The sequence below is a fragment of the Panthera pardus genome, unplaced genomic scaffold (genome assembly GCF_024362965.1).
Source record: "Panthera pardus isolate Hobbes unplaced genomic scaffold, ASM2436296v1 HiC_scaffold_17, whole genome shotgun sequence".
Lineage (NCBI taxonomy): Eukaryota > Metazoa > Chordata > Mammalia > Carnivora > Felidae > Panthera > Panthera pardus.
Genome location: NW_026526732.1, coordinates 136719601 through 136733240, shown reverse-complemented (window position 1 = coordinate 136733240; position 13640 = coordinate 136719601). Strand labels below are relative to the sequence as shown.

General features: G+C 41.9%; 1 protein-coding gene across 13 annotated transcripts in view; it reads left to right on the top strand.

Moving 5' to 3' along the window:
- The window catches only part of RUNX2 (RUNX family transcription factor 2), a 326738-nt gene that overhangs the window by 186690 nt on the left and 126408 nt on the right, over positions 1 to 13640 (top strand). For 7 of the 13 annotated variants that reach the window (XM_019457307.2, XM_019457306.2, XM_053904964.1 and 4 more), the window contains one exon: positions 245 to 406. The exons of 3 other annotated variants lie outside the window; for them this stretch is intronic. In XM_019457307.2, the coding sequence (XP_019312852.2) occupies positions 245 to 406 (162 nt within the window). Of the gene's footprint in view, positions 1 to 244; positions 407 to 1449; positions 1519 to 13640 lie in introns of all 13 variants that reach the window. 3 more of the 13 variants (XR_008423075.1, XM_019457310.2, XM_053904965.1) reach the window with 1 other exon arrangement.

Genomic DNA, 13640 nt, shown 5'->3' with positions numbered 1-13640 from the left:
TTTCCAAATAGAAATACTTATATGAGGGAGAAATAGTCTTTATGCATGATCCGTGTTGTTGTGCTGGAGCTTGGAGGTCTCGAAAGTTTGGTGCCATACAGGGCCTGAAAGGGTAGGATCATAGGAAATGAATACTCCTTACAGATGCTTGCTTTTCTCTTACTTTCTCCTTTCTCACTTTGGGGTTGCATGTTCTAAGTCCACAGTTGGCTGGTACACTAAAGATTTTTCTTCTTTTTCCTAGACCCCAGGCAGGCCCAGTCTTCCCCGCCGTGGTCCTATGACCAGTCTTACCCCTCCTACCTGAGCCAGATGACGTCCCCATCCATACACTCCACCACCCCGCTGTCTTCCACACGGGGCACGGGGCTTCCTGCCATCACCGACGTGCCCAGGCGCATTTCAGGTAAAGACCACACTTTAAGTGAAAACCCCCTCCTGTGCAGGGGTGGGGCTGGGGTCGTAGAATGGGCCAAGGCTCACAGGAACTCTCTCTCGGAGGCGTGGGGGCAAGGGTATGACAGCGGCAGACCGGGTCTTCTGAATTATAGGGCTATCATGTACTTGAACATTTTAAATTGAGAGACTAAAAATCCACCAGAGATGGCATAATTTTCTTAAGATGCTATTTAATGCCACCCAGTTTTAGTCCTGCCGAATCGTATCCCCTTTGGTGGGCACTGTCTCAACTGGGGCCTTCTCCTGAGGGTCTTATGCCAGGCCTTCCTCTGCTTGTGTTCCTTTCTTTTCTTAACATCTGCCTGTAAACCAGATTATAGACTGATGGCACAGCCTTCCATTTCTAGAGCCTCTTAAACCCCAGAAGTCCAGGCCAGCTCGTTCTGAGAGAGAGCACCAGCAAACTTAAGATCCTTCTCAGAAGCTAGTCATTTGAAGTGAGGTGAGGCCTGGAAGAATCTTTTAAAAGGCCGAGTTGGCCTCTGAGCAGCCAGTTCCAGACTGAGGTAGCCTCTCCACGAACCATCTAGCACACTGTGGTCGCTCTCAACATGGCGTCCCCAGTGCTCACACACCCATTATTCCAGAGGCACCACCAAAATCTGTGGCTGCTGGTGGATGTGCGTGTGGCAAACGAGCTGGCCTCCCCTCTCTGTCGTGGAGAGAATTCCTCGTGGAGAGCCAGAAAGTGTACACAGACTTCACGTGGGCAAGTAGAGAAAAGCTAAAGGCTCTTGGCCAACCCTCTGAGTCCTGTGAATAGGGAAAAGATCTCTCGGTACAGCCCTGATACCAGGCCAGAGCACTGCCCCCGTAAATAAAGAAGCAACCCCACTGAGGCACATGCAGTTGGCCCCTCTATGTGTCAGACGCTCTTCTCAGCGTTCGGGCTCCATGCACCTGTTTAACTCCTGGCCAGGTTAATGCCTTTCTTTCTTTCTCTTTGTGTTTCTGTCTCTGTTTCTCTCCCTCTCTTCATTTTCTGCAAAGCTCGAAGCCGCTACTCACTCCGCTGAGTTGCATCACTGACAAGCTGAAGCTCCACCAGCAGGCTTGCAGGTTTTGATTAGTTCAGACTCCTTTCTTTCTTTCCACTTGGGAGGAGGGAAGGCTTTGTTTCTCAAGCGAATGGCAGGAAAGGGCTCTCTGGTCCTAGTGCCCTTCACATTTTCTACAGCAGATGGACTCCCGCAGGGGTGAGTAGGGAAAGAAGAGGGGTGGAGGGAGAACCACAAAACCCTTTGGAAAACCATGTTCCCACTTTTCATTATGACTGCTATTATTATTTTTATGAATCACATGGTATTTATTGGGGAATTGTGCAGAGTGTAGAATTTTAGTTATCATTTCCCTTGACAGGAATGACTCCCTCCTTTAGGCAAACATCAATTAAAGACATGAGAAAGGATGAGTAAGGCACAGTGGGGAGAATGAGGGCTGATGTGGGATCAAAGGCAGTGTTGGATGGTGTCGAAGTAGTTCTGGTCATTCCTTCTGTATTTTATACTGGACCTGTTTTGTTTTACATGGGGCCAAAATGACACTTTGCCAGGACAGATTTGTGCAAACTTGCTTCTGTTTAGGGTCCTCTGGGGTTTCCATCTGTCCAACCCTCTGTGGCTGAAGCAGACTTTGTTATTTGTCCCCTGGCAGTACCTAGAGGAAAAAAACCTCAGGGAGTGATTATTGCTTTAGAGACGTTTTATCTACAGCACCTTCTTACCCAGGTGTATTCACATAAAATTCAGTAGGAAAACCATTGAAAGTAACACTGAGACAATGCTGCATACGTGGGCAGTCATGATCGTCTATCATTTACATGTGTAATCTAGAATAGCTAGATTACTTTGAGTCAACTTACTGATAATTATTTAAAACACTTCCATAAACTAATAACAACATGACTCTTTCCATTTCACAGACGAGGCAGTAGGAGCAGAAACTGGTTACTTATCCAGTCATATACTGGTCTGAGGCCAAGGGTAGGAATGAGCCTCTGCTCTATACTAGTTTAAAACTGAGTTTAGTCCAGATTTTTCCTCCTGCCCCAGACATTTCTGTGAGTTGTTACTGGCAAAGTGACATGGTGCCAGGGTGGGAGGTTCTGTGTAAACATTCAAGGGAGGAGAGCAGAAAATCCCTCTTGTCAGCATATTGGGAAACAGGAAGAAAGAACTAGATATGGACTGTCAGGGAACTGGAGGAGCCCTGATTTGATTTACCTGACCTTGCTCTTGAGTGTTGGGCTGTGCCAGCATCCCAGAGTGCAGCTTGGTGGGCTTGGGGACCAAGTCAGCTGGAACGAGTGCCCTTTTCACTTCCTTGGGGACCAGTCCTAGGTCCTAGGGACCTGTCTGGAGTGGAGCCCGTCTCATAGGGTCCAAGGTGCCAAGTTGCATAGTTTCTGTCTTTATTATTCCCCCCCAATATCTAAAGCGGTCCCTAAGGTCCAGGATGCTATCTTCGTAGCATAGACAGCTAAAATATTAACCTTCATTTCCATCTCCAAGCAGTCGTGTGTGTTTCCTCTTTGAGATGCTTTCCGGAACAGTTCAGATTTTTATGTAAAGAACTGTTCTCATCTCCCTATCTGAAGGGGTTAAAGAAATAGTCTCAGATGATCTGGGGTGAGAACAAAGTCCTTACTTATACAGTAGGATTGGAGGTTTAGACCCAGGTTTGAATCCCAGCTCATGCACATATTAGGCAAGTTTCTTACTTCTCTGAAATGTAGCTTTATTATTTGTAAAATAAGGATATAATATTAATGTCCTAGGGCTACCGTGAGGATTAAATGAGGTGCTTTATGTAAAGCGTGAGCAGCATGCCTCACACATGCTAGTTGCTCAATAGATTGTAGCTGATCATTATGAAGCTAAAATGGCTTTGTAAAAATTGCTTATCTGTATAGAATTTGCAGGCAAGCGCTAGCTTAAATGAGTCAAGTAGGTAAAAATCTAAACGCTTTAACGAGGATTATTTGCTTTGCAAAATGGGTCCACCACAGACCATGTTTAAAACAAAAACTCTTGAAATTTTAAGTATTTAAGTGAGTTAATGCTGAGATGTAATTCATAGAGCACGGAACATAATGCCTAGCACACAGAAGTACTCAATGTTTGCTATAACTATTACTGTATAGATTTAGAATGAATATTTGTAGAGCTAAAAGCAGGTGTGAGCCATTCACAAAAGGCCAATCACGCACTAAGAGAAAGTAACTATTCTAATATCGGAGAATGGAATGATCATGTTCTTTTCCAAGGAATCGTAGGAATAAAAGCAACTAGAAAGATCTTTCAGAAAGAACTGTTCCTAAAGAAATTCCATTTCATCCTACAAGACCATTCCAAAGAAAGATCCTCATTTAATATACTTAAAGATTGTTAGAGCATCCAATTTTACAACTTCATTTGGTATCCTTCCTTCTGAGTAATTTTTCAAGTGTAGCTACATTTATACTAGAACTTAATGAATTCCAGTGATGACAGTGATGCTATATCACATTTCCCCTGCAGTCACCCTCACGGAAGCCAAATATAAATAAAAATACGATGGTGAAGGTGTGTTACCCACAGTCCTTACACCTGCAAGTGAAGATGCAAAGCCAGATGTCTTGAAGTTCATAGGCACAATACAAAGATTCAGGAGATACTTCCTTAACCTGGAGTAGCCTTCAATATTATAACAAAAACAATAGCAGCAGTCATAGGTTTTTGACCAAACAGTAAGTTATTGTCCTGTAATTGACTAATAGGGCTTACCTTATTGTAATGAGCTTATTAGTTCATATTCAAGTGAATTATAAAAATCAAATGCTGCTTATCAGCAACCAGTCTGGAGACATTACAGTGTGAGAGAAACCCTCTAGGGGTTGATTCCCCTCCCCTCCCATACTTCTTATCACACAACAATCTGTGTTTAAGTAGCATCCTTCACCCCTGAGGGATTTCATACATTATCTCATTTCATCTTGTGTGATCCTAAAAGAATATTCACTATACAGAAAATTCACTCTGATTCTATCAGAGTCAAGTATGGCAAGACAAGGACAAGTAAGCCTGATGATAACCCAGACCATTGTCTGTATCATTGCAAGAATTTTCTCACCCATGGCATTTGTGATGTTCAGAACATTCGTGAGGCTTGGCACAAAGATTGTCATTGCTTTTCTGCAGGTTATCACGAAATTCCATGTAAATAAATAATTACAGACTTTTCAAAATGTATTTTAGGTAATTATCCTACTAGGAAAAGAAACACGACCGTTTATTGAGTCTGATTCTTGGACTTGTGGGTCAGAGTACGAGCTGTTGTTAGTGTCCTGAAGGAGATGACGACTCCTCCCCTGTCCCATCCACCTGAGTAAAGTAGCTTCGATTAACCCAAGTCTGTACCACTGTTTGGCATACACGAAGTGGAAAAGGTTAATACAAGCATTTTTCTATGATCTTGGTCGCTGTGCCCATGGACCTCTCTGATGCTTTTGGGAGATCTCTTAAGAGAGTTAAGGTACATGAATTAGAGATGCAGGGAAGGGCCATACGTGTTTTCTGCCTCAGTTACTCTGGGAGAGGCCAGTGCAGATTGTATGGATTTTTTATCTCCATTCATAGGATTTTTTTTTTTTTTTTACATAAGACAGAGTTAGAAACTGTAATCTTTTTGAGGGTTACATATTTTTTGTGTGTTTTTTTCATCAAATGGTCTTGAATTTCTTCTTTCAAAATATTTAAATATCAAAAAATTCCACTTAATCAACTGCACAAGACTATTAAGGATGTCTCTGTTTTTATGACTCTCAGTCACTAAACTATAATATTTCCAAAGGTCAGCAGAATAGGCGTTAGTCTAATAAATAAAGCTACTAAAAATTATTTTATTACTACCACAAAATCTAGACATGGCCAGTGGAAAAACCCCATTTTATCATTCAAGGTCTGCTGGGAGGGTGGTTTCATGTAATTTCAAACCCGGCAGTGTTTGATGCAGTTCGTTTTTAAATGTCCCTTATAACCGAGTTTCTATCAAGTCCCCTGAGTCCAGTGTTGAAACCAGAGGCTTCAGTAATGTGCCAAGGATACGTGGACATTTATTTTCTCGGGACCACTCTTAACTCACAGGAGGGAGTGACGCCTTAAGAGAGGTTAAAAGGAAAACTCCAGCAATTAATACTAATAAAGCAGAAAGTTAAGGCGACTATAATAAAACACTAGAACATCTACTTTTTACTACAGAACCATTCCTTTATTAAGAGCCACCTGTTTGGTAGACACACATGTGCCACAGCAGCCACGGGCAAGTAATTAAGTTTAATAAGAGCCACTCTTATTTTGAAGAAGTTCTCTGTTTAAAGCCACAGAGGGGGAAGTTATTAAATTTAATAGACCCTAAACAAAGGCAAGCCCTGTGTTACCGGTGGAATGTTGGTCAGTATTCTCTGTTAATTCGACCGTGATTGGTTGGGTTATTTTTGCAGTCTGTAAGTTGAAATTCACCTTGCTTTCTCGCAAGACGGGCTGTCTTCCGACACGAGCCGATGATGTCTTGATCTGATCACCGTGGGCCCAGGTTCAGGGCAGACCTGGACCTCAGTTGACGACGGGTTCTGAGTTACTGGTGCTGGGGACCGAGGAAGCGGTTTCCATTCTGACTAGATGAGTTGGGGGAGTTGGCCTGGCCCACAGAACTGACTGAACTTGGTTATATGATATTTACTGTTACATTGTAGGTAGACAGAGGTACCAGAGCTCAGAATGAAACTTGCGTGCGTGGCTTGACTCCGATGTTATACGTGGTTCTTGATAGCTGTTTTCCCACGGGTCTGTTCTCGATACATGTACCACCACCCACACGCGAGGAAAAGCTTTAGTGACGAAGGGACTCATAAGGGACTCATGGGTACGCAGGGATGGCAAAGACGTGGCTACAGATTCTATTGAAAGGTTTGCTACAATCCCTTTCTTTTGTAGAAGACGACTTGGGAGCTTGCACCTCACTTCACCAAAAGTACTGGAGTTAATTTTTTAGTGACACGGTGACTCCTGTGGTTCGATGGGATCCGAGAAGAGGGTGGAGGCAGTTTAACTGAGGAAGCCAGACTTTTAGTTTCATTGTCACTGAAGATTCTTCGTGTTATTCTCAGATATGTCCGTCAGTGAATTCATTGTGCCTCTGTTGGCCCCTGTGAACAAATTGTCCATCCACACATCTCAGAATTTTCTGCAAGGAGTGAGTTAATGTCTGCCCAGGGATTTGTTGCTCTTAGGACTTCTATCAAAGAAAGCTTGCCTTACCTGATAACTGCCGGTGGAGAAACTAAGTTGTGTCCTTAGCCTCCAAACAGTAGAAACGTACTATTTTTATTTTTATCTCTCTCTATACATGTTTTAGAATGGATACTTTATTTTTTTAGAGCAGTTTTGGATTTACTGAAAAATTAAGCATAAAGTAGAGTGGGGATATATCCACCCCCGCCCCCCCCCCAACTGCCATTTTGTCTTATTAGTCACATCTTGCATTTGTGTGGTGCATTTGTTACAACTGATAAACCAATATCGATATGTTATTTTTAACTGAAGTGCATAGTTTGTGTTATGTTAACTCTCAACATTGTGCACTTCTGTGGGTTTTTTTTTTCAAATACACAATGCCATGTGTGCAGCACTATAGGGTCATTCAGAATAGTTTCATTGCCCTAAAAATCCCCTGGGCTCTACCTGTCTATCCCTACCTACCTGCTCCCATGGCCCCTGGAAGTCATCTTTTTCCTGTCTCTCTAGTTTTGCCTTTTCCAGAATGTCGTATAATTGGAATCATGCAACCTGTAGCCTGACTTTCAGACTGGCTTCTTTCGCTTACTTAACCATGTGCCTTTAAGGCCCCTCCATATCTTGTCATGACCCGATAAGTCACTTCTTTTCACCGCTGGGTACTGTTCTATTGTGAGGACGTTGTTGTACTTTTTAAAACCTCAAAGCCAGTCTCGCAGCACCTGGAATACCCCCATCCCAATTTGTTTTGTCACTGACTTCGTCAGTGAGATTTCTTTTTTTAGAAAGCATTTCATCCATTCCTTCCTGGGGAAACACGATTGTGGTTGTCCATACCTTTGGTCCATTTTTTTTTTTTTTTAATTAAGATTTTTCTTTAGTTTTATCCGTAGACAGCTTACCAAACATTTACATTTAGGTGATGATTCTTAACAATTCAAGAACGGGAGAGACCCAACTAAAAAAAAAAAACAAAACAACCCATTTATCTGGCTACTTCACTGCCTCCCCAGATATTCAGCTCTGCCTAGGTAAAGGATGCTCCTTTTCTCTAAGAATGCCTGGTGTTCCTTAAGTAAGCTGCACTGTTTCCCACTCCACACTAGCCCTTTTCTCCACCAAGGCCCCGCCCATCTTTGTCAGCCACCTCTTTCCTAGAAGGAATCCCTTCCCCAACCATCACTTTCCTCCAAGTTTATTACTCTCCCTACACCCGTCCATTTCTCATCTCCCTGCTTTGGACACACCTCTAATGTGTGCCCCCCTTCCTTTAGCACGATAATCTGCGTCCATGCCTTTCCCCTTCTATAGGAGGTGAGCGTCTCACTGTCAAGGACCGTGACTGTGTTGTACATATTCTTGAACTCTTATAACCCAGCACAGTTTTGGGCACATAGTATGTGCTCAGTAAATCTTTAATGAGACAAATAATAGTGGGAAAGACGATAGAAAACTACAGGAAGGTAGGCATGTAGAAGAAATAAGGATAGAAGAAAGGGAAAAAGAAAAAAGATTTTGTTCACCTGGAACAACAAAGAAAGGGTGAAACAAGAGGGACTTTTATTGCTGATAAGGACAGGAAATAGCACAGTATGAGTGTGCATAAGCAGTATATATTTTTATCTCCAAGCCTTTCTGCAATGTGTTTCATATTTAGAACACATAGCAAGACTGCATCTGTTTCCAGAACTTGCCGCTAACAGTTGGTAATAATGCCAAAACATACTTTCATTCCAGCTTGAAACCAAATGATCAAGTAGAATTTTTGATTTCTAATTTGGAGCCTGACATTCATTCTAGCCATCATGCAATAAAGTGTCAAAGTCTTTTCTGAGAAAATAATAGAAATTCTATTAGCTAAGCTGTAAATTGAAGCTCAAAGCAAAAGATCCGGTTTTGTGACAGCATTTCTCACAAAGTCTTACCTTTCTCCAGACCGACCTTCGTTCTCCCCCCATCCTCCCCGCTCTTTAAGCCCTTGCTGTATGATAGGGTTTCATATCACCTCACTGTCCTGGTCAGTGGTCTCTGGGCATGCCACAGTTTGTCAGCGTCCCTCTTTATGCCTGGTGCCCAGAACCAAACTCCCTTATTGTGGCCTCTGTCAGCCTCAGCAGAGGTGGCCTCAGTGCTTTGGTGACCATGTTACATTATTCTCTCATGTTTGCCATTTTTTTGTCAAACTGCATCGCTCCCATTGTTTTCCTTTCATGGTTGTTTTGGTTTGTTGTTTGTTGTTTTTTGTCGTTGTTTGTTTTGTTTTTCAGATCCAAGTCTGATCATATATAGTTACTCCTGTTCGGTTTTATCTTCATTCTTATCTTATTCACGTCTTAAGTTGATTCTTCGTTCCTGCCTGTGACGAACTTTTGGGGTTTTTATAACCTCACCCAATATACAACAGATAGCCTCTTGCGTTCCCTCCAGCCTGGGATGTCTTTCTTCAGCTTATGGCAGTCATTTCAAGTCTGCTCAGCAGACACTTGGTACATAATTATCGTGTGCTTAGGCAGGCAACACACAGAAACAAAACCGAAGACATCATCCGTGCTTAGGAGATGACGTAATACACATATGACCCAGTTACATTGTGATGCCAGCTCCGGTAGATGCCAGAATGTGCAAAAATGCTCGGGAGTTTAGTGACAGGCCATCTCTTTTGCCCTACTGCATGAGCAACTTAAGGCCTCTCCTTAGGAAATTAAAAAAAAAAAAATAATTCCATTCTGCTAGATTCTACTTTCAGTCTGAATCACTTCAACAATTACATTTTCAGCTGGAGAAAGAAAATTCCACTCGTTGGCATGTGTGGTTTCATAATATTTCTTAAGATATGGCAAGAATATATAAAAAATCTCGTCTTGGGGCGCCTGGGTGGCTCAGTCGGTTGAGCGTCCGACTTCGGCTCAGGTCACGATCTCGCGGTCCGTGAGTTCGAGCCCCGCGTTGGGCTCTGTGCTGACAGCTCAGAGCCTGGAGCCTGTTTCAGATTCTGTGTCTCCCTCTCTCTGACCTTCCCCCATTCATGCTCTGTCTCTCTCTGTCTCAAAAATAAATAAACGTTTGGGGCGCCTGGGTGGCGCAGTCGGTTAAGCGTCCGACTTCAGCCAGGTCACGATCTCGCGGTCCGTGAGTTCGAGCCCCGCGTCAGGCTCTGGGCTGATGGCTCGGAGCCTGGAGCCTGTTTCCAATTCTGTGTCTCCCTCTCTCTCTGCCCCTCCCCCGTTCATGCTCTGTCTCTCTCTGACCCAAAAATAAATTAAAAAAAAAAATAAATAAATAAATAAATAAACGTTTAAAAAAAGAAAAGCTGTCTTTTTAAAAAAAAAAAAAAGAAAAAAAAATCTTGTCTTTTCCTAGCTAGATTGGAAGTTCCCCTAGGCCGAGGACCTGGCCTGCTAATCCTTTGCTATCTGTCTGTGAGTCCTAGTCTTGTGGTCTGCCTGTATGGGGAGTACTTGCTCATGGCAGAAGGGTCTGTCCAATAGTGCTCCCTGCTTTCGGGTTGCTTACACCGTAACTGTTGTTAGGAGTTGCTAATAGGTCTAGAAGTGGGATTGGTAGGAGATTAATGACAATTGCCATTTTTTTTAATTTATTTTTTTAATTTACATCCAAGTTAGTTAGCATATAGTGCAATCATGATTTCAGGAGTAGATTCCTTAATGCCCCTTACCCATTTAACCCATCCTCCCCCCGCCCCCACCACCACCCCTCCAGGAACCCTCTGTTTGCTCTCCATATTTAAGAGTCTGTTATGTTTTGGCCCTGACAATTGCCATTTCTTAATTTCATATTTCGTATGCACAAACACGGTCCTAGCATGTGTTTATATTATAGAATTTTTACTGTCTCTTATTGTATTTACTTGTTAAATTTATTGAGAGAGAGAGAGAGAGAGAATGGGGGAAGGGCAGAGAGAGGGAGAGAGAGAGAATCCCAGTCAGGCTCCACACTATCGGTGTGGAGCCTGACGTGGGGCACCGTGTCCCAAACTGTGAGATTGTGACCTGAGCTGAAACCTAAGAGTCAGATGCTTAACCAACTGAGCCCCCCAGGCACGCTTATCATCTCTTTTAAAGTGAAGCAACACTGTTAGTCTTATGCTGTAACATACATATATGTATGTATTCACCTGCTCACTACATTGAGAATGAATATACATGTAAATATTCTTGACAGGTCTAGTATTTGGGATGTTAGTTAATATTAGCCAAACTACCGCTTTAACTTCTCTCAGGAAAAACAGGCCCCACTGAAACCGGCCCCCCCCCCCCCCATGACCTACTATTATTTTGTTACTTCAGTCAGCATTGATTTCTCAGGAAATCTGCATTGATCACTGCTGGTGGAAAGGGGAAAGAGACGCTGCATGATTATTTTAAGTTTGGTTTTATATTTATTAATATGTAGAAATAGTTACGAGGGGAAACTTAGAAAGATATCATTGAAAGAGGTAACTAAACAAGTAAAAAGTTGACATATAATTAAAAACCTATAGGAATCATTCCTAGTGACCCATGGGGGAAAGAAAAAAAAAACCCTATAGGATAAAATACAAATGACAACACTTTATTTATTTATGTATTTATTTATTTATTTTATTTATTTATTTTCAAATGACAGCACTTTGAGTTATTCACAGTCCTTTTTAGACAGCATTTTATTTTGAACAGTTCAAAGTCCTTTTCAGTCTCCCTTTTTCTTTGTTTTCTTAAAAAATGAATAGGAAGGATATATTATTAAATTGGGTCAGAATTGGTTCGAGGTAAATCTCGGATCCCATTTGACTGTACTACCGTCTAATTTTTTTTTTTTTATGTGACTCTCACGAAATTCATGAATCTCCAATCCATGACAGTCACGTAAATAAAATTCTGCTTAGGTACCAGTGTCCCTGAATATCTCAAAGGATTTCTTATGCAGGAAGGTGTCATCTTTTCCAGAGAGACTTTGGCCTTGAGTGATAAACTTAGAAATGCAGTCAAGCACAGTAGACTGGAACAAGACTGATGTTTCTATATCCAGAGTTCACCGCTGTCTCTCTGATCAAAATGGACACTGTTCCAGCTCCCTGTCGTAATTAGTAATAATGCCATAGTTAATGGAATAATAATAACAAATATAATAATAGTTATAAACACTCCACCCTGTGCCAAGGAGCGCAGTGATTCATGATAAATCAATAATAAACCCATTGATGTGGTCACATTAAATCCATACATAATTAAGAAGAACCCTTTCCAAACAAAAGCCACAGAAGGAATTAAAATAGGCTCGGAAAAGAGGAAAAAGTCTGATAATAGTGTTGTGGTACTCATCATTAAAAAAAAACAAACCTGGAAGCTTCCAAACTAGACCTTAGGAAAACAATACGTGCTCAGTTTTGCTTAAGGGTACAGTGGAGAGTCGACCTGAAAGATTCTGAAAAAGAAAGAGATTGGCCTTCTGGGCAGTTAACAACAGAAATAACAGAAACAACAGAAAGTTATTTTTCTGACCTTAGAAGTTCGTAGGTGTCACAGGTACTGTACCTTTGAAGCATTACTAGTGTCTTGTTTTTTTGGTCTGCTCTGACAATCTCTGTCTTTTAATTGGTGCATTTAGACCAGTGACATTCAAAGTGTTGGATTGACATGGTTGGATTACTATCTACATATTTGTTACTATTTTTTATTATTGCCCTGTTTTTTATCCTATGTCTTGTCTTTCACTCTTTTTCTTTTTTTTTCTTTTTTAAAGTTATTTATTTATTTTGATTGAGAGAGAGAGAGCACAGGGGAGCGGCAGAGAAAGAGGGAGAGAGAGAATCCCGGGAAGCCTCCACACAGACAGCATAGAGCCTGATGCGGGGCTCAAACTCATGAACCGTTGAGATCATGACCTGAGCCGAAACAGAGTCGGATGCTTAACCGACTGAGCCACCCAGGTGCCCTGCCCTCTTCCACTCTTTTTCTACCTTTCGTGGTTTTAGTTCAGCATTTTATATGATTCTGTTATCTCTCCTTTCCTAGCATATCAGTTATGCTTCTCTCTTTACCCTCTTTTCATGGTTATCCGAGTTTGCAATATACATTCACCACTACTCCCAGTCTACCTTCACTAACACTATAGCACTTCATGGATAGATAGTGTGAGTACCTTATAACCTATAAACATCTGTGTATACATTTTATGTGGACATAACTTTTCAGCTTCATTGGGTGAATGCCAAGGAGTGCAATTGCTGGATCACGTGGTAAGAGCGTATTTACTTTTGTAAGAAGCTGCCAAACTGTTTCCCAAAGTGGCTGTGCCATGTTGCATTCCAAAGCAGCAATGAATGGGAGTTCTTGCTGCTTTATGTAATCTCTTTGTGCCTTTATATCTAAAGTGGGCTTCTTGTAGATTATGTACAGTTGGATTTTTTGATCTACTCTTAACAGTCTCTGTCCTAAATGGTGCTCAATGATCATTGATGTTCAAGTGCATAACGATACTGTTGGGTTAATAGTTGGATTAATTAACCTTGGAAGGGTTAGTAAAACCTCAGATGACCTGTTTAATCCAGCAAATGATTAGAGCATTTAAATTGGGACATACACCCCCAAAATTGGATTGAACCCAACACTGATAAAATAGCAGCTGCTTGGGGTGCCTGGGTGGCTCAGTCGGTTAAGCGTCCGACTTCAGCTCAGGTCACGATCTCACAGTCCGTGAGTTCGAGCCCCGCGTCAGGCTCTCTGCTGATAGCTCAGAACCTGGAGCCTGCTTCGAATTCTGTGTCTCCCTCTTTCTCTGTGCCCTTCCCCTGCTCATGCTCTGTCGCTCTCTGTCTCAAAAATAAATAAAAACATTTAAAAAAATAGCAGCTGCTCAATAAAACTGTGTCGCATTGGTTTGGCTTATTAGAAAATACTCCTTCCGAGG